The 21,082-nt window shown below is 39.0% G+C and overlaps 5 protein-coding genes across 5 annotated transcripts; 1 reads left to right on the forward strand and 4 right to left on the reverse strand.

The window, feature by feature from the left end:
* Nucleotides 1-8,634: 8,634 nt before the first annotated feature.
* Nucleotides 8,635-10,905, reverse strand: N7516_009237 (uncharacterized protein; the record flags this gene model as incomplete). Its single annotated transcript, XM_057221956.1, has 7 exons — nt 8,635-9,923; nt 9,988-9,999; nt 10,068-10,212; nt 10,270-10,374; nt 10,428-10,526; nt 10,577-10,769; nt 10,820-10,905. The coding sequence occupies 7 exons, from the start codon at nt 10,903-10,905 to the stop codon at nt 8,635-8,637; spliced, it is 1,929 nt and encodes a 642-aa protein (XP_057072228.1).
* Nucleotides 10,906-12,118: 1,213 nt separating this feature from the next.
* N7516_009238 (DNA-directed RNA polymerase core subunit RPB10) lies at nt 12,119-12,588 on the reverse strand. The gene is made up of 4 exons (XM_057221957.1): nt 12,536-12,588; nt 12,415-12,473; nt 12,270-12,356; nt 12,119-12,219 (listed from the first exon to the last, which is right to left on the reverse strand). Exons 1-4 carry the CDS (start codon nt 12,569-12,571, stop codon nt 12,177-12,179), a joined length of 225 nt encoding a protein of 74 aa, XP_057072229.1. The 5' UTR covers nt 12,572-12,588; the 3' UTR covers nt 12,119-12,176.
* Nucleotides 12,589-12,931: 343 nt separating this feature from the next.
* On the forward strand, nt 12,932-15,744 carry N7516_009239 (WD repeat protein; the record flags this gene model as incomplete). Its single annotated transcript, XM_057221958.1, has 3 exons — nt 12,932-13,230; nt 13,295-14,016; nt 14,072-15,744. 3 exons carry the CDS (start codon nt 12,932-12,934, stop codon nt 15,742-15,744), a joined length of 2,694 nt encoding a protein of 897 aa, XP_057072230.1.
* A 373-nt stretch (nt 15,745-16,117) lies between these two features.
* N7516_009240 (Clr5 domain-containing protein) lies at nt 16,118-18,069 on the reverse strand (the record flags this gene model as incomplete). Its single annotated transcript, XM_057221959.1, has 2 exons — nt 17,856-18,069; nt 16,118-17,795 (listed from the first exon to the last, which is right to left on the reverse strand). Exons 1-2 carry the CDS (start codon nt 17,969-17,971, stop codon nt 16,118-16,120), a joined length of 1,794 nt encoding a protein of 597 aa, XP_057072231.1. The 5' UTR covers nt 17,972-18,069.
* A 516-nt stretch (nt 18,070-18,585) lies between these two features.
* On the reverse strand, nt 18,586-19,893 carry N7516_009241 (uncharacterized protein; the record flags this gene model as incomplete). The annotated part of the gene is made up of 1 exon (XM_057221960.1): nt 18,586-19,893. The coding sequence occupies one exon, from the start codon at nt 19,891-19,893 to the stop codon at nt 18,586-18,588; it is 1,308 nt and encodes a 435-aa protein (XP_057072232.1).
* Between the last annotated feature and the right edge of the window lie 1,189 nt (nt 19,894-21,082).

The following is a 21,082-nucleotide window of genomic DNA, read 5'->3' on the forward strand; positions in this document are numbered from 1 at the left end:
AATTAAGAACTGGCTAGTAACAAATATATTATATTAATAATATATTAGTAATATATAAAGATTTAAGTTATATATATAATATAGTTATTAGAATTAGTAACTATATAAAGATTTAAGTTATATATAATATAGTTATTAGAATTAGTAACTATATTTTTAGATAATAGAATTTCTATTAACTATAAAACAAAGATACTATATATAGATTAAAAAGGTTATATAAAGAAACTATTAATTTAGTTCTCTATATATAATAATCTTAGCTATAAGCTTATTAAAATATCGGGCGAATTAAGGCTAAAGCTTAGAAAGAGTATTACTACTATAAGCCCTAATAATATCAAAGAATATTAAAAGTAAATAGGGTCTTTACTCTATTTAGCCCTAAAAACTAAGCTAGATATATAAGTAATCTTAATAAGGACTATTTTATAGCTCTTAATGGGATTTAAAAATATCTACTAGTATATCCTAATATAAGATTAGTATATAATTGCTTAGGTAATAATCTTTATATTAAAGGGTACCTAGATTTAGACTAGGATAATAATTTAGACTAAAGAAAGTCTATATTAGGCTATATATTTAGCCTAAGCCCTAATATAGGATCGAATAATCTTATAAGCTAGAATTCTTAATTATAAAAGACTATAGCCCTTAGTAACTATAAGGCTAAATATATAGCCTTAAAAGAAGCTACTAAAGAAACTATATATCTAATTAATATATTTAATTTATTAAATATAGTGTCACCAGCCAGTTCTTTAAACAAAGAGAGTGCATTTAACGAGAATACTAAGTATAGAGAATAAAAGGAAGAGAAAGAGAAAGAATCCTACTAGCAAGACCTTTGTGGGTCTCGCTCCTATCCTATAGGCGGAAACCCCTAGTAGAAAACTCTGACCTCCGGTAGATCCCTAGGCCGCCCTTCTAACCTCCGGTAGAAGTATAGACCGCCTATCCGACCGAGGTTAGAAACTAGGGCTATAGACCGCCTATCTAACCGAGTCTCTAATATTATCTATAATATAACTCCCGACTAAAACTATATTTAGTCCCTAAATATAGGCCTATCGTTATTAATATAATCCTTAAGGAAGACTTCGTCTTTAGCTACGTCTATCTAGACTTATAGACGTATCGGGGGTCCGGGCTTTAAAAGGTAATTATTATAGAAGTCTTAAACTTTTTTTAGTATATACTTAAAATTCCCTATAGGATACTACTATAAATCGAGATTATAGCTAAGCTATTAAACTTAATATTATAACTTCCGGTAATAAAGATATAAATTAATAACCTTATCTACCTCCTATTTATCTTCTTTAAAGATCCTAATCGGTAGTAGTAGATCTAGATATTATCTATATAATAGTTCTAACGATAAGATTTTTTGAAGCTTATTAGGATTAAATACTAGATAAATTCTAATAGATTCTAGAAGATTAAGCTTATAAGCGTTTCCGATCTTTTTAATAATTTTATAGGGTCTACTAATAAAATAAGAAAGCTTCTAATTCGGATAATTAAGCTACTAATCTTTTATTATAATAAAAATCTAATTACTAATATTAAAATCCTCCTCTTTTTAATATTTATTTATTTATTAAATTATTTACTACTAAGACTTTATAATCTAGTCTCTTATCTTTATCTAGATATCTCGGAGTTATAATAATATATTAATTATATCTTATTTATTATTTATTAGATTACTTCGATCTCTCTAGTCGAAAGATATAGTCGGTTTATAATCTCTTTTAATAAAGAATAATAACTATTTTATAGTATCTTATAGAAGAATTAATATTATAAAGTCTACTATTAATAAAATCTTTAATTAGTTATCCTAATTCTACTTAATATATAGTTGTAATCTTTAGATTATATACTAATTTATAATTTTATTTTATTTATTAATTTAGAGATAGTAGATAATTAATAACTTTCTCTTAATTCTAAATATCCGATAGAACTTAGTCTAGAATTCTAAAATAAACTATCCTCTCTAGTCTAATATAATAGTCTCTAGAATATTTATAATTCGAATTATATTATTAATAAATAGTTAAGCTATCTATTTAGTATTAGTATTTTTATAATAAGAGATAAAAATTAATCTCTTATTTAGTCGATTAATAATTATAAAGATAATATTATAATTATAATAATCCTTTAGGAATAAGCGGAAATCTATCGAAATATATTATTAGGATCTCTTAGGAATAGGTAAAGGATATAATAATCTAGATATATAATCTCGCTAGATCTTTATTTATTTATAAATTAAGTAATTTTTTATATATTATTTTATATTATTAGCCTATCTTAGCTAATAATATCTTAATAAAATAAGCTTCTTTAGTTTCTCGATTCTAGGATATATAGTTAATAGTTATTAATATATATTATTAAGAAGTCTTATATATAAATCTCCTTTGTCCGGGATCTTAAATTATTCTTTAAATAAGAATAAATCTTCTTCGATTATCTACTTTTAATTACTATCTTCTCTAGTAATTTACTAGAAATCCTCTAGTTTATTACTTTCTTAATTAACTTATTTAACCTACTCGGTAATATCTATTATAGACTTTATATTAATTAGATTTAAATTATAGATAGATACTTCTTTTTAAATAATTTTTTTTAATAAAAGTATTATTTATCTATTATTATTAATATAAAGCGAGTCTTTTCGCGATAAGATATTAGCTATAATATTCTTCTTTTTAGGACGATACTTAATTATAAAATAAAATTAAGATAAGAACTCGCTTTATTTTATTTATTATTAGTTTATCTATCTTATTATTATAAAATATTTAAGGGACTAATAATCTATTAAGATCTTAAAGCGATCTTTTTATACTAAATCTTTAAATTTAAATTGCTATTCCTATAATATATAAATAATTATTAATAATTTTTTATCTTATATCTTATAATTTAATTTTATAGATTATATACTTTTTAAGAAGAAAGCTATTAGATACTAGAAGTTATTATTTTTATAATACTAAGAAAGAATTATTCTAAATACTTTATTAGAAATATTAATCTTAATTTTTATTTATTAAGCTAGATTATAATAATAGAAGATTAGTATAATTATTAATTTTTTCTTTAATAATATAAAAACTATTTTATATTATTCTATCTATTTATAAGAAATATCTTACTAGATAAGTCGATATAAAGATTTTAAGATAGTACTATATCCTTAAATAAATTATTAATAAAAATTATAAAATCCTAAGAATAACTAAACCTTTTTTATAATTATTAATACTTACTATAATTAAATAATACTAATCTTTCCTAGATTAATTATAATATTATCTATATTTATAATAAAACTAAAGAACTTTATCTTCTATATTAAGAATTTATACTTTAGTAATACTATCTAAAGACCTACTTTTTATAAATATTAAAGTACCTCTCTTACTTACTATTAATACTCTTCGAGAGTCTTATTATAGATTAAGATATTATCTATAAAGATTATAGTATATTTATCTAGATATTCTTATAATATATTATTTATATATTATTAGAATATAGTAGATTTATTTATTAATCTAAATAGCGTAATCTTATATTTAAATAATCTATATTATATATAAAAGATAGTAAGCTCTTCTACTCTTAGTATTAAGCGAATTCGATAGAAATCTTATTAGATATTAAGTTTTATAAAAAACTTTATTTTATTAGTTTATTATAGGACTTTATTAATTAATAGTAATAAGTAGTAATCTTTTTTTATAATAGTATTTAATCTTTAAAAGTTAATATAGAAATAAAGACTATTTAGATTTCTTTACTATTAAAATTAAAGAAGTATATAGTATTAAACTTAGAATAATAAATCCTTTCTTAAGATTCTTTATAATATACTCTCTTATTTTCTTTAGCTTATAAAAGAATAGCTTATAAAGAGGATAATATCTAGGTTATACTTCGGCTTTAAGTATAATATTATAATTAACTCTAGGTCTATAAGATAGTAATTTATTTAATCTTTTTTTTAAGAAAACTTTTATAAGATTATAGTACTTCTTTAGTAAGATCCGGAGTATCTTACTAATTTTAGGATCTTATATCTAAGCGTTTTTAATATTAATAATATAATTAATCTTATAGAGAGAGATTATAAAAATTTCGGTTTTTTTATTAATCTTACTTTTTATATAAAGTTAATTAAATCTAACGCCTTTAATTATATAAATATTAATACTAATAAGGAACTACTCTTTCTTTATTAATATTTAAGCCTTTAGAACTCTTATTTTATCTTCTAAATTTTAAATTATCTTTTATTTTTTTTTAATCTATTAGTATTTATATTAATACTTTTAGGTATATTAGAGTTATAAAGATAGCTATTAATCTTATTAATCTTATTATTTAAAAAGATAATCGCGTTATTCTATATTAGTTTAATAGATAGGGTCTATCTCTAATAGCGTTTTTAAGATTTCGGTTAGAAAAGAAATAGTAATCTTATTTATAATTTTGTTAAAAAGACTTTTTTAATCCGGCTAAATTATTTAGTAATATTAATAATCTAGAAGAATATTATACTTAATAAACTATATCTTCCTAAAGATTATATTATATCGTCTAAAATCTATAATTAATATTAGAATCTATCGCTATAATCTACTATTTATATAAATTATAAGAATAGCGGCGTATCGTATCGGTTTAGCTAGCTTATTATTAAATTTATATACTAGATATTTATAGCCGAGTCTCTATATCTTAATTCTAAATTACTTATCGAGTAGTATAATTATTATTATATTAATAAAGATATATTCGTCTACTCTAGTATTACTTAATACTAAGATAGAAAAAGAGTAGCTATTATATATAAGTTATATATTAAAAACTAAGCTATCTCTAGGATTATTAATTAACTTTTATAAATTTAGTATAAATAATAATACTTTCTTTTTATCTAGAAGGGAGACTTATCTTAGATAAAAACTTTTCCCGGATTTTTTTTATCGCTTACTTTAAGTTCTACGATTTCTTAAATCTAAAGGGTAGTAATAGTCGCGGTAATTATAGTAGTAGGCTAGTTTAACTTCTTCTTCGGATAATTATAGATTATATATCTTTACTCCTTATAGTTAAAATAATAACCTTCTTTTATTAAGATCTCTTTTTCTATATTTAAGAGTCTTCTATTACTAGTACTCTCTTTACGCTTAATATAAAAGATATATATTAATATTAACTTCGGAGTTATACCCGGTTTATTAGTAGAGATAGTAGTAGATTATATATAAAAGATAGTCTTCGCCTCCTATTATAAGCTAATCTTATATAATATACTTTAATAGCTTTAAATAAATATATTAAATAAGATAGCTTCCTAATTTATAGCCTATATAACTTAAGTTTAGAGTAGGTATAGGAGCTTTAAGTAGAGGTCTTATTTTTAGTTCTTAGCGACTATAGCTACTTCCTCTATAAGCTATATAAATTTAGTAAGAAAATTAATATAACTATTCTTTAGTTTTATTATTAACTTATAATAAGTAGTATATATTTTAGTATAATAATTTAGATTCGCGAAAATAGTCTTTAGGTAAATAATTATATCTTCGGCGTCGATATAAGGGTTACTTAAGTTAGAACTTATATAAGGGGCGATATATAACTAAGCTTTATTTTTATAGTAGCTTTATATATAAAGCTTCCGATAGATTAGAAGAGGGTAATAATCTATATTAGCTTCGAGTTTTTATCGGATTACTATTTCTTATATTTCGAATCTTATTTCTTTACTATCGTTAAGTATCGGTATATCGGGTATCTTAATCGTTTTTTAGGTAATATTAGCCTCTATAATCGGTATATTAGCGTTAGCTATATTCGGGTTCTAAATAAAAAGAAGATAGAAAGCTAAGTCTCCGCGTTTATAGATTATAAGATTACGATAAGTAATTACCTTATCGCGTTTAATTATAAGTTTATTAATATTAATTCTCTTATTAAGAAGCTCTATAATCTTATCCTTTAACTCCTAGTTCTCCTACTTTAATTATTAGTACTAATAAATAAGTTTCTAAAATCTCTCCTTCGATAGAGTCTTCTATAATTATTCGCGTATAGAGGATAATCCTTCTTTTATATTATTGTTATCTTTATTATATTTACTAGTATCTATTAGTCTCTTAGTATACGGGGTCTTCGGCGTTAATATATCGATTATCCGATCGTCGATCTCTTCTTTATTAAGTATAGTAGTAACCGGCTACTTATTACGGTTTATAGGGTTTTATCGAGTCTTAACTATTCTAATTAGTTAGATAAGAATTCGGTTCGGTTTAGATAGCTTAGCTATACGATACTAAGGAACGGAAAGTAGGGTAAGCTAGACCGAGATCTACTATAATAGAGATCTATACGGTCGTACTACTTATTAGATTTAATTAGTACTTAGTATTATATTACTAGCTAGTTCTTTAAATAAAGAGAGTGCATTTAACGAGAATACTAAGTATAGAGAATAAAAGGAAGAGAAAGAGAAAGAATCCTACTAGCAAGACCTTTGTGGGTCTCGCTCCTATCCTATAGGCGGAAACCCCTGGTAGAAAACTCTGACCTCCGGCAGATCCCTAGGCCGCCCTTCTGACCTCCGGCAGAAGCACAGACCGCCTGTCCGACCGAGTCTCCAATGTCACCTGTAACATATAGAGCTAGATTTAGGGTATACTAAAAGTATATCTACTATCTTGGTTAATAATAAATTAGCTAAGAAGTTAGCTAAGAATCTAGAATTCTATAAATAGTCTAAATATATTAAGATTATATATTACTTTATAAGATAAGCTATATTAGAAGGGAAAGTAGTTATAAATTAGATACCCTCTAAATATATACTTACTAACTTCTTAATAAAGAATATTAATAATATCTTATATAAAGCTTTAATAGATCTAGCTAGCTTAGCTAAGCTAGTATAGATATTATATAAAGTATTATTATATATATATATACTATATACTAATAATCCTTATAAAGATTATAAGGATTAAGGGGGCGTATTAGTATACTAGTATTATATAATCCTAATTATATAAGATATATATATTATAGTATAAAAGGAAGTTATATATATTTTACCGGTACTATCTAAGTAATCCTTAGATATATAATCTATAGTAAACTATATTATAACTTACTTACTATCGCTATAAATATTAAAGTCATTCTATATTATCGTAAGATAATATAGCGTTACTAGGGGGCTATATCCTATTTTACTATTGCCTCCTAACTAGCTATATAAGGGATCAACTCTCCCTACTAGCCAATATATTAACTTAGAACAATAATAACAATCAACGTATTTACCGACTCCAATTGCTTCATTAGCTAAGTATATCCTTTGTTATATCTTATATAACCTAATTATATAAGATATAAGCTTACCTAATATTACTTCCCTACTAGAAATATTATAGTCCACTATAGACTATAATATATTATCTGCTGAAGTGCTAATATCTATAAAGCAATTAACTTTATTTAAAGTAGTATCTACTTTATTATTACTGTAAATTAGAAGCATAATCTCGTCTATTATTTTATTAGCGTATTCTAGACGGATAGCTCTATTTAGGATTCTTCCTTAAAGGATTATATCGATCTAGGTATATATCTAGCTTATAATTATATAAGACTAGAATACCTACTTATCGTATCTTAGATAGTCCTCCGAGGGTCTCGCGATATTACTATTAATAATAGCTTCAATATGTAAAAAAGCTAATACGAACTCTATAGCGACTTTCTAGACGAGAGGGTCGTTTGTTTTATACTCGAGAAGGCCGATCTTCAATAGTCTTATAGATATAATCTTAGGTACGTTATCGGCTTAAGTAATCTTAACGGTAATAGGAATATTAACGTCGTTAGCGGTAGGGGCGGGCGCGTGATTCGTAGTACCGCGGCTCTAAGAGCTATTATTACTACGGAGGGGTAGCGAGTATAGCATTTCGGTAGGGTTGCTATCCCCGTTTTCCGAGTCGGATATAATCGTCGATAGTCGGAGATATAATTCGTCTTAAAGGTTTTAGGATCGATTCTCGATTGGGCGAAAAATCTGCTAGTGGTCCCGCTAGCAGTTTTTAGGTACTTATAACCTAATATGGAATCTAAGAAGGATTGTATGAAGAAACAATATCTATAGATTCAGAATGGTTGTAATGGACGGAGGAGAAAGGAAGAAGAGGAGGAGAGAGCGAGAGAACTATCTACATGGGTGGATCTGTCTCATAATGGGTCCATGGGTGCCTAAGGCACCCAGGCACCCAACATATATACATAGTTATGCCATTCATTATCTTAGGTAATAGAGGCTGAGAAACAGATTGAGATCCTATCCAGAGCCATGGACATATAGACCGTCACAAACTCCAACGAAAACACCCCAAGGGAAAACACCCCGAAACAAGGAATATAGAATCACCACCTCTGTACACAATAGGAACGCGAAGAAACAGCTCGCCCCCCACTTCGAATGTTATTGATAATTTGATCCTTTCCCATGGGGCTGAGCATCTTCAATAAGAAACAGTACGACATGGCGACTCATGATCGGCCGAGACGCTAAGTTTGGATAATCACACCTTTGCGGCCCATCGCCTCTTCAATATGGAATCCAAAGACGAGCCGGTAGAGGTCACGAAGCCAGGAGTATTGGCCGCTTTGCAGCATTGCTTGGCATGCATGCGCGACATCAATGGCACCCACGCGGGCCTGCAGACCAACACTTCTGAATGTCGGGTCAAACGCCACAACCTTTCTATAATTCTTCAATAAGGACGTCTGCCACGCGGCCGACCCAAATGCATCCGAGGGAAGTGATTTCACAAAAGACGAGAGATTCTGCTTCCCGCCCCGTTGATAGCCACTCATGATAGCAGCTTTGGTAATCAGAATCTTTAGTCGCGTGAGGTTCGGATCTTCCGAGATAGTGGTCACTGTGTTGGTCGAGGATGCTGTCTGACCAGATGACCTAGATTGCTCCGAAATACTGGATGCATTGGATGACCACTTGGTATGAGGGTTACTATGCCCGTTCCCATAACCCAATACAAGTATATTCGGAATCGGGGCGTCGTCGGGTGAGGTCGTTGCAGTGTCCTCGAATATGGTGGTTGGGGTCTCGGGGTTGCCGAGTTGGCTCATTGGGTCACCAAAATCCAGCTCCGATTGTTGCGACGTTTGATGGAATGCCTGCGAGAACGTGGTTTGGCTCGGCCGAGGTGTTCCCCGATCCGAGTTGCGCAAATTATGGAGGGTCCAGCCCTCGCGGAAGAGATCGCAAAGCTCCCAGCAGGCTTGAACCGCAGATCCTAATAACTCCTCATCTAGTGGCTTCTCTTCCCTCTTACTCTGGCGAATGCTGAACAACATCTCGGCTAATGTCCAACACGCACTCAGCAGAGAGTCTGTCTCCGTGATGCGGGTGCGCTGCTTCATAAGACGGTGGCACAAGGTAATATAGAAATCCAAGGTTCTTTCGCGGAAGGCATCGGGAAGGTTGCGATCGTGAGTGTTGTAAAGATGGTTATTCAACTCAAAACTCACTCGTAAAACCGAGTCAGATAGGTCAGTATCACGAATACGGGCTTCAAATAGCGCCTGGCAGAAATCCCGACAGAGATCAAGAGTCGGATGGATTTGCGATGCGTAGTCGTCGTCGCGTGTGTCATAAAGTTTCTGGCATAGTCTCCAACATGACCGCCATGCATCCTCTTGCATATCATCACTATGGGATTTCAGGAGACGTTCTCGATGGATATAACTAAGATTGGCCAGCGTATTGCACAGTGTCCAGCATTCGTCGAGAGCAGCTCTTAGGGCATTTATTTCAGCCTCTTTGCTGGTTAGTCCTAGGTCAGAATTAGTCTCATTTGCTAGAGCTCAAATATATCTGCGTTCATGGCTATGTTATACCTTCAGGGATATCTTTGGAAAAGGGTCAGCAAGGGCTATCTTGGATCGACGCATGGCCTTAAATAAATTGGTTATAGTACCTTGTAGGCTACTCGAACGAGTGCGTCTCTCAAATTCTTCAAACTCATATCTTGTTTGTGCGCGTGGTGTCGCTCGCTCGGTATAATCGTTGTCGATACTGAGGGATGTTGTCAACGGAGGCGGCGATATCGGACTATTGCCGAACTGTATGGATAATTCTCAGTAGATATATAAAGGGGCGAGGGGCTATCATGAAAATACCTTTCGCGGCCTTGTAGGTACATCTATTATGGCAGTGTGCTCATCTGAACCGGCTGATGGTGACTGTGACTCCGCTGTGCCCTTGAAAGTAGGCTGCATTGGCGCCTAGGTAGATTCCCTATTAGCCAACGCGACTCTAGTCCTTGTGGGATTCATACAAAATCACCGAATCCTGACGGAGCATGTATCACCGACTGGGGAGGTTCATCGTCGTCCGATCTGCTGTTTCCCACATGGTCTGGGTATTCGGTTTGAATCTATATAGCGTGAGCCCAACTGAGATACCTAGCCCACAATTTGTACATACTGTAAGCCCTGGTTGAGGAGTGACTCCAGATCCACGGATTGGCTCAGGAGAGCTATCATTTCCCTTTGAATCGTCACAATCATCACAATCGTCGCAATCCTCTTCATTGGCCGAGGTCCCCGATAAGCTGTTTATCGGCTCGGAAGCGGGGAAGTGGGAATTCTCATTCCCATCAAGGATCCCATCGAGAGACCTATTTTTATCCATCAGCGATGTTCTTAAAGAGACTAGTAACTGTCTTACATTGAACCCGGGCGTGGAGAATAGTAGGCCGGACTTGTAGAGTTGACGCGGTATGGTAGGACAGATAGCGGTGACCTGACGGCCATGGCCGAGTGTATATGGGGGTATAAGAAAACAAAGCTCAAGTGAAGTGGAAGGAAAGGAAAAAAAAAGAGGATGGGAGGGGAGAGCAACACTTGAGGGAGCTAAGCCCGGTCCCTTATCGCTTACCTAGCGCATACTACACGTGATGTTTATTGCTTCAATACATCTTCATACTTTGGATGGTTAGGAGATGGAGGGGGAGGGGGATGTTATATTAGATATAGCGCTGATTAGGAGTTCCTCATTTGACATTGGCAATGTTCTAATATGTAAATTTGAGGGTCAATTGCAACGAGAAAGGCCATTGAGGAAAGTATACAGTGAAGCAATTCCAAGGTTGTATAGTTAGTTACTCCGTAACTAGCTATTATTGTAATGCATATTCGATCTCTAATTGGTTGGAATTGAAGGAAGCGCTTTTGTCCTGGATGTGGTATAGTCCGATGCAGCTCCCCTCCATCTAAGTGGCTGATGAAGTTCGAGATGCATGTTCATCACGGCGCCTAGTTGACCCCTCAATAGCGCATATTAAACTGGGGATAAATCCATATTGGGTACACTGCAGATCTAGCATGGATCTCCAGCTGAGATTATCCGAGGCATTTGAGCGGGGAGTATGCTCGTTTATATCGGGTTAGACTGATTGGGAACAACTAATCTAATATACCTACACATGTACTCCTAACCAAAAGAGGGCCATTATGCACGAGAGAAACTGGCCATAGTTCAAGGGTTGACGAAGAGGGACAAAGAACCAAACAGAGTGGGATTTGAAGGAAATTAGGGTAGAGTTGGGCTACAAATGATGCTTTCCTGATCTTGGGCCAGACTGCAAGCTGTTGAGCTGTGAAATTCATTGAAGATGATAATAACCAAAACGCAAATACCTCCCTTGACGCCATATGTGTAGAGTGCAACGCCCTAAATGCAAATACTGGAAACACCTGAGGAAACTTCCTCCCATATTCGGTGGAACCTGGGTCACCCGTCGCATCTCCAACCACTTCACTGCCCTCAGAAAATCCCCCAAACCGGCATTTGAAGGTGTAGAAGACCCAGAAACCAATGACCACGTCATTAAGCTTAGAGGGTGGGTGTTTCTTCTTTCGCAAATTTCAATTTGTCCCCAATGTCTTCTTGCTCACAGAACGTGAAAAGTCGGCCTAGCGTGACCTGGTAGTAGGGGAGAATGGGCTATTTGTGTGATTTCTTGACCGAAAAGCCTCAGCTTGAGTCGATGGACAGGTTGACTGGCGTGAGAATTTGTTTGGCTTTATACTTGAGCCTTGGAGCGATCTTTCTCGGCAGAATTGTAACTGTATAAAATGAGCAACAATCACCAAAATCCCAAAGACTAGGGACGTACCGGAGAAGTTTCTCGATCAGATCAACGTGGGTCATGATCATTCGCCGGCAGCAGTACCGCCTACAGCCAAGCTGATCCATAGCGTCGCTGTAAAAACAGTTTGTTAGCCAGACATAAACTTCATAGATTGGAGAGGCTGTCATACCCATCTGGAACCCCGTCATCCAAAAGCTGCAGGTAACGTTCCCAAAGGTCACCGACAACCTAGAATCGGGAGTTTTAGTTAAGGATCATATATCATCACGAACTCAAAAGTAGCTGCTTACCTTGCCACAGGAAAAACAACGGACGGGGATAATCATTTCGGCGATTCAACTTGAAATATGATTCGGGAAATGAAGGAATGAAGAAACGAACAAACGAGGTCGATTGGAGGTGAATGATGTCGCTTTGAGCCAGACTTTTTTTTCCCGCGAAGATCAAAAGGTCGATCTAACCCAATCAGGAGAACTGCGATTTTCTGCCAAATATCCCCGCCTTAAATTTCCCTTGGGAAAAAAAAGTAGACGGATCTGCTATGAATATCCCCAGACTAAAGTCTTTACAACTGTGCCTCAATTTGCAAGAACTATGATTGTCTGAGTCGCACCAACTTATATTTGAGCAGTCTTTTCCTTTTCTTCTTTTTTTGCCTTTCTCTCCATCTTGCTTCACCTGCAAAAATGGTGGCCAATCAGTCAGCACGACAGCAAAAACGATCCCGGCTTAGCGATGCGGCCTCCTCCGAGAAGCCTACCCGGTCAAATGAAGAGCGATCCAAAAGGCGCAGAGTCTCCGGGACCAACGAAAACCAAAGCCTGCAGATCGTTGAGCCAACCGACAATGTGAAGGAGGGTCCCAATGGCGATGTCCAGACACAAGATGTTGAGACAAAGTCAAAAAGCCCCGCGCCGTGGTCTTTCTCACGCCCCGTTGGCGGTCGTTACAACAATTTAGATCCAATTCTGACCGAAGATGAAGCGTGAGGACTCTTTTCTGTCTACAGAAGGTGAGACACATGCTGACTTTTTTTTTCTCTATCATAGATATCTCCTGGTGGGACTTGACACGGCCGTTCAAGTATTCGCAACCTCAACCTCTCGCCTGTCACGTACATTGCAAATGGAGACTGGCCAACAGATTATTGGGTTCAGCATCTGCCCCGAGGACCAGGAAAGCCTCTATATCTTCACGGCTTCGGGCTCTATCAGCAAATGGAATTGGAGTTCCGGGAAGCGCATCGCCCGCTGGGAGACCACTTGCACAACCGTTTCGATGAGCCTAGCCTCGGTGGGAAAAGAAGGAAGCACAGCTGCTATTTCCTTCTCTATCATCTCGCAAAAGGATGGAAAAAGACAAATTTCGATCAACACACTGGGGGACAAGAAGATCCAAGGCACCACCGCCCTCGAGACCAACCAGAAGATCAATAGTATCAAGGTCACCCATGATGGCCGAGTGATCATCGCTAGTGATGGTAAGCATCTCTTTATGGGTAGTACAACCAGAGCAGAGCTTGGAAACCTTGAGACTGTCCAGTACGCCTGGCGCGAGGCGACCCTGCCTGTCAATGCTACTTGCTTTGACATCCAAATCCAAGGCTCGGAATCCATTGATCTGGCAGTAGGAGAGAGTGGCGGTTCTATCCTGGTTTACCAGAATGTCTTAAATACCCTCTTCGGTAAGGATTTCAGTGATAAGAGGTCTTCGCCTAGGAAGTTACATTGGCACCGCGGCTCTGTGAGCACTGTGCGTTGGTCTAAAGACGGTATGTCCACTTGTATACATATGTTTTCAAGAGAGGTGTTACTCACATTCGTCAGGAAACTACATCATCTCGGGTGGTCAGGAGTCGGTCATGGTTCTATGGCAATTGGACACTGGCCGGAAGCAATTCCTTCCTCATCTTTCCTCCCCTATCTGCAACATCGTCGTTTCCACCAGTGGCAGCTCATATGTGGTTAAATTGGCCGACAACTCAGTTATGATCTTGTCGACAAGAGAATTGCAACCTCTCACCACCATCACAGGATTGCAGTTGTGCCCAGACATGTCAGGCTTGGTGGAATCCTCCAAAGGATCTGTTGTGGCGAAATTGCACCCGCAGCAACCAGAGCGATTGATTGTGGCCGTCCCCGCTTCCCACCAGCTTACTCAAAACCAGCATGGCTCTCAGCCTGCAAATGCGGCTGTGCTTCAGACATATGATATCCGTGCCAACTCCAATATCTCCCGCCAAGCCCTTGCGCGAACCAATGCGACCACTTTGAGCGTCAGCCCTGAAGGGTCTCAAATTGTCGCACCCGATGTTAAGCACTTGGATATAGTGCACGATGCGAAGTGGTTGGCTACGGTTGACACCTGGGCCCCCCATCCTCAGGACGTGGAAGCCCTGGATCGCTCTTCTAATGCTAAATCCACCGCCACCCTCCGTCCGGAGGTCTTTTTGAAGTTCTGGAAGTGGGACGCTTCGTCTGATACATGGGAACTGGTCACACGTGTTGACGGTCCTCATTTCTCCAAAAACCACCACTCAGCTGTACTTGGTCTGGTGTCTCGGCCCGGTGCCCACGAGTTTGCAACCCTAGGTGCCGACTCTGTTCTCCGCTTCTGGTGTCCAACTGCGAAATACCGAAGCGGGCTAAAGGCTAAAGATCAACCACAACAGCCTCTGAACACATGGAAGTGTCGTGGTACCGTTGACCTGAAGGGATGTCTCAATTCAACCAAAGATTCTCCTCTGGGTGCGGCTTGTATGAGTTTCTCCGAGGATGGTTCAGTACTGGCCGTCTGCCTGCCGTCGGCTGCAAATGACGGCCTCGTTCTCCTGGTCGATGCACGAAACTGCTCTGTGCACTACCGACGCACCGGTGTTTTCCTTGGAAACCCTTGCTCAACGAGTTTCCTGGGAAGTCATTTGATCGTTGCTTCCACTCACTCGGTGGCTGTCTGGGACACGGTCGACGATGTCGTCAAGACTATCCAGTCGTCAGAGTCTGTGGATTCGCCTTCCGGAAACTCACAGCTCATTGCCGCGAATGCGAGAACGAAGTCATTGGCAATTGTTACGAGTTCGTCACACAAGAAACGACGCAAGGTCCGATTCCAAATCAAGATCTACGACGTCCCATCCTTCGAAATGGTCTTCCAGGAAATCCTGCAGACCTCCCCGGTTGCACTGCTCTCAGATGCTTATTCTGGTGATTACATTGTCGTTGATTCCGCGGCAACCGTGCAGCGACTTGGCTGTCTGGATAAGGCTTCCCAGAAGAGCCAGAACAACCAGTCTCGTGATGTGTCCGGCCAAATCGATAATGGATTGGCAATTCTCTTCAACCGGGGACCGGAGAGGCTTCTCGCTCAACCTGACGAGGTGGAAGACTTTTCTGCTCAAACCAAGGGACTGGCTGGTGTCTTTGGTGAGACCCCATCATTCTCCTTGCCCGCTATTGGGGTCCTTTTCAGGAACGTGGTCCAAACACTCGGCGGCAACTAAGTTGCTTGTTTTGGTCTACGGCGGTTTCTTATTCGGTGCACGGGTGTAGCGGTTGATAGGGATTTTCTGTTATTGAACATTGGAATTGTGAACAGCGAACAATGTAGTATATGTATATGGTTCACCTTAGGTAGCCCCCCAAAACTTCATGATTTATCTTTTACTACACAAGCCCTTGGTAGTGTCAACCATCTCGTAATGCGCACTTGAGTTTAGAGGACCGGAGATTGATGTATTCCAACCACCAAGGAAGAAAGAACGTCTTATTTATCTTAATCCTTACAGTAAATTTTCATTCGTTATCCTAAAATGAGAATAATAACGCTGTTTAGCTAAACCGAATCTAACGCCTTGCCACCAGGGCTGACAGTTTTCAGATCTGCCCCAAGGTAAAATCAAGCAACGCCTTCCTGCCGTGGACATGGGTCAAGTATGCATCCAATTCGTGATCATCGTCGATTGAGAATGGAATATCATTCCCTTCTTCATCCCTGTCAATGCCCTCGATTCGGGTGATGATTGAATAGGGATACCTGGCGCCGATCAATTGCCGGAGCTCCTCCACTGTTCGTGTGGCTAGTTTTTCGAGCCAGGGTTTTTGGGTTGTTTCTTGCGACTGATACTTCGAACCAACCCGGAACCAGACAGGGGTATGTAGTAGCGCGGAGCTTAGCATAGGATCCACATACTCAAAGCCATTGCCTGCGTCGTGGTGTGGATTGGCCGAGAAGGATGGGTCGTTCGCAGCCTGGAGTAGTGAGGGGTCAATTTGCATATCGCCAATCTCAGTAGCCGTAATGGGTGCACTGGCCAGCGCCTGAGAGGCCAAAGTACTAATCCCATTGCTGATCTCGTTGCCTAGCATGCTGCCCATAGAGGAGGTTGTTGGGGTTGGGTTTCGAGATTCGGCACGTGCCGAGGATCTCTTACGTGCCGGATCTCGCTTCGTCTGGTCGTCTCGAAGTCTCTTCATTACATCGCGACATAGTACTTCCAGAGCCTTTAGTTTGTTGCCATGATCTGGGTCGGCTGGCCCAAGTGCGAGGATTTGCTGAAGCAGCTCCGAGTTCGCGATCCATTGCTCTTTGAGCTCTCTCCAGTGTTCATCGCCGGCCTCTAATTTGCTTGTGAAATGATCCACCTTCAAGGTGTCATAGAACGCATTTCGGATCTGTCGACTTTCTTCCGGGTTGATCCCCAGGGCGTTTTTCGCCTCCGCGATTGTCATGCGTTTTTCCATCGTCCGCATTCGCTTGGTGACATCGGTGCACACAACATCGAGGGCAAGGGCCTTCGCGTCACGTTGAGTAGGATCTGTATTAAACACCCGTTGGAGATGTGGGGATTCTTGGATCAGTTTGTCTTTCGCAGCTTGCCATCTCTCAGGACCAGCTGCGGTTTTCTTGATGAAGCCTGCTTCTTCGCAGATTCGCTGGAAATGGTCTCTGGTATGGCGATACATAGTGTGATCTAGGTCAAGATACTGCTTGCTCTCATCGATAGTTGTCTCCGACGGAAAGCGTGGAGGCCCGGGAGGGTCAGCCGGCAGCCCGGCCCATCCTCGAGTTCGACGACGACGTTTTCGCGAAGCCCAGCGTTCTGCACTTTCGGTCTTTAGGCGGTCCAGTCGCTCTTGGCGTTTTGCGACGACCTCTGGCGAAAGAGCGGGGGACTCGGTGGTTGAACGTTCAGCATCTTGTTGTGTAGGAAGAGGATGCGGATCATCAAGTGCGCTTTCGACTTTGTATACTTCCTGTTGCAAGGCAAGTAGGCCCTCATCCTCCGGCGGGATGGTTTGTTCCTCGACATTTGACTGTGACTTCATTCCGTTGGGGACTCGCAGCAGCCAGCGATTCTTTGCACGCACTCGCATTAATTCCCTCTCTTTAATCTCAAAGCCTTCATCATTCAAGATGCTAAGCATATCCCGCTGGCTTGTGTTTCGTTCCCAAAGCTGTTTGACACGGGCGACGAGCTCGATATTCTTGTGCGCTGGATTCTGTTTCGACGGAAAGCCCCATCGCTTGAATTGAGTCTGAAAGGCACGTTTGCTAGAGAAGAAGCGAAAATCAATTGGTGTTCAACAGATAAAGGCAAAGATGTATACTTACCTTGGCGCAAACTGACAGGCAGTTCGCATGTAGTCCATGATCTCCTCCAACGCCTTCTTTTCCTGAATGTACATCTGGAAGCAGATTTCCCGCTTCCCAGACCAATCGTACACCATGATGAAGGAGACGCTCCCCTCCGTGGAGGCGCGTCTGTTGGAAGAAATAGATAGAGATGGAAGATGTGGAGCTTATCAGGCGGTTGTTGTCGCTGCTGTGCGCCGTAGTCTTTGGGGGAATTTGGAGAAAACGCGGACAGCGCAGTTTTAGACACGTGACTACATATATCCCTTGACGGCATTGACAACATTCAACCTTTTACATTTACAAAAGAACGATTGAATAATGGTATGAATTTCATTTCATAATTTGGCCTGGTACCTTAGGGGAATCATATCCCACATTTCTCGTTTCCCATGCATTAAAAAAAAAAAGCCCTCGGAGATGCTATGTCCTTATCCCTAGGACATTCGACCTGCGATTGCCTAGAGATGGCAAAACGCATGCGTTGCAAAGACAGCAATTCGGACGCCGTGTATCCTGCCCATATCGAGCCATATCCCCATAAAGGTGCAAAGAAAAAGAAAAAAAAAAAAAAAAAAAAACTCCTAGATCAAACACCAGGGGAACAAACAAATCGCTCGCTCATTGGAAGTATGAACTTGGATCAAAAAGAAAACGGGGTGAAACAAAGGAAAAAAACATAAGAAAAAAAGTCCGAAAGATATTAGAATCAATGAAGTTTCTTGATCTTTCGTCGCAGTTTGAACACTCGAGTTCGAAGCCAGGTCATAAAGAGAACCCATGTGCTCTTGGATTGGGACTTCCATGAGGCCGAAGGCTCCTTGCTCCCATGCACGATAGGTCTTTGGGGCTTCTCGGAGATCTCCTCTCTAGACTGCACAGGAGACTCAAGATCTTCCGACATGTGTCGTTTCAAGCGACGTCGGGAACCTCTCTCTTCGGCTTTGATTTGTTGTTTTTCGAGCCGACGGTTTTTAGCGGCCTCTTTTTCCTCAAATGCCTGGCGGGCAGCCTGGACTGTGGCTGCACGGGAAATAGGATCGGTGCTAGTCCGAGTTCGGGATCGGAAAACGAAGTCGAGAGACGTTCTAGACATCGGAGAGGCAGCACCATCAGTCTCCCGTGAGTACCCAAAGGACGGTCGACTGGTCACATTAGTCTGTGAAATCCCGGGTAGACGGGTGAAAGAATCATCTTGGATCTGCAATGACAGTCGGGGTAGGGCTGGGCCTGAAGAAGTACGGGTTTCTTGGATAGACGAAGGTTCCGACTCGGGGCTTTCATCCAATTCTTCGCTATCCTGGCTCAACTCCTCGTAGGACTGGCCCAACGGTGGAGTGTACGCTCGAGGCGTCTGCCGCATGGGATGCACGTACTGTGATCCGGGCTTGCTCGCAGTTGAACCTGAGCCATTTGAGAACTGAGATGTTCCACTGGTAGATCGATTGTGAAGACCAGAAGGTGTCTTCTTGTAAGTCGCACCTGCGAGGGCCTCGCTGCGTTGCTCCCGCTCGAAGTTCATGTAAATACCCAACCCCTCTTGGTCAGTGGAGGATCGAGACAGATCGATTGAGGTCGACGGCGCATCGTCCCGGGAGAGTTTCCGCAGAATAGGTTTGATGTGGACCTTGGGTTTCATGGATTTGCTTTTGTGAGAGCGAGAGTCAAGCGCTTCGGAGGATATGTTGTGCTCAGAAGCATTCATCAACTCGTGTTCCGAGTTCCACGGTTGTTCGCCGGGTGTGGTATCATGCATGGCGATGCGTGAAGCCATGGAGCTGCGCTTTTTCAGGTTGACAGGAGAATGCGAGTTGTCGGGAACATCGGAAGAGGAGAATTGATCTTGGGAGTTGTTGAGATCTCGAGATGGAAAGATATGATAAGAGGCAGCCCGTCCAGTTTCAATGCCTGGTCTCGCCTTTATAGGACGCTGGAGCGATCCAGACTCCCCCACCAGTCGGTTTTTCATGACGGGAAAGGCCGACTCACGGGAGTACGAATCGTCGGCGCGCGCCATGGTCGGGAACCTCTTCAAGTCACAGCTTTTTAGTAACGAACTGTGTGATGCATGATTGTCGACACCAGCTGAATGAGAACCAGAGTATGGGGAGTTTAGAATTCAAGACCGAGGATGAGTGGGGAGATTGTGAAAAGAGGAGATCGTAAGAGATCCCAAGTAATAGTAGTAATCAAGAGGGGGCGCGCATCAGCGCATCAGCACATCAGCGGGGAAAAGGGAAGACTAAGATAAGCGCTTATGGCGGGAGAGATAAAGGATCTGACATTTGCGGTCAGGGTAGAACCTTGAAAGGTAGAAGAGAGAGGGAGAGAGATAGAGAGACAGAGAGACAAGAGAGATAGAAAGGAAGTAAGCAAGTAGTTAGAGAGAGGGGAATAGCAATAGATATAATTCATTCAAGGAGAGAAAAAAAGGAGACGGCGGTGAAGCCGGAGACAGTCGGGATCGAGACCGCATGCGGCTTTGACTTCTCTCTTTCTCTCTCCTATTTCCCTTTTCCCCCTATATATTTATCTATCCCCTTTCCTCCTATTATTGGATCTTCCAATTCCTTCTAGTTCTTCTAGTTTTGTCTAGTTTGATTAGTTTATTTCGATTAGTTTAAATTAGTTCGTTTAGTTTGATTAGTTTGTGTAGTTCGTCTGATCTCATCTTATTTTAATTTATTCCCCCCTATACTCCCCTATACTCTCCCCTATACTCCGTAATCCTACATATCCACACCCCATCTACACGATATCCAAGGTTAGAGTTACATAGAGAAGTCCTCTGCACAGTTTATAATTTCTACTACCTTCGTATATACCTAAGCAGACATTAAAAAGAAAAATAACAAAAACATTGCAAAAAAGGGAAACACACACCAGAGAGTTCTTAGATATAACATTTCTAATACCATGAATAGTACCTTATAATACAATAACTCCCCTGAAATATGTTGTCCGTATAAAAGGTTTATATGTATTTATATGTATCCATACGTATCTATACGTATCCATACGTATCCATACGTATCTATACGGACCGATGCCAAGGAAATGCCAAGATATCACAGCAAAGCCCATCTGATCATTTCTCCCCCACCAAAAGAATGTTTTGACACTTGTGTTGTACATGGTGGGGTGGACTATTTTGGTCTTTTCTTCTTTCTCTTTCTATTTTTTGCCTTCTTCCCTTCTCTTTTGGT

Source organism: Penicillium verrucosum (assembly GCF_028828655.1).
Source record: "Penicillium verrucosum strain IBT 35672 chromosome Unknown utg000003l_segment0_segment0, whole genome shotgun sequence".
Lineage (NCBI taxonomy): Eukaryota > Fungi > Ascomycota > Eurotiomycetes > Eurotiales > Aspergillaceae > Penicillium > Penicillium verrucosum.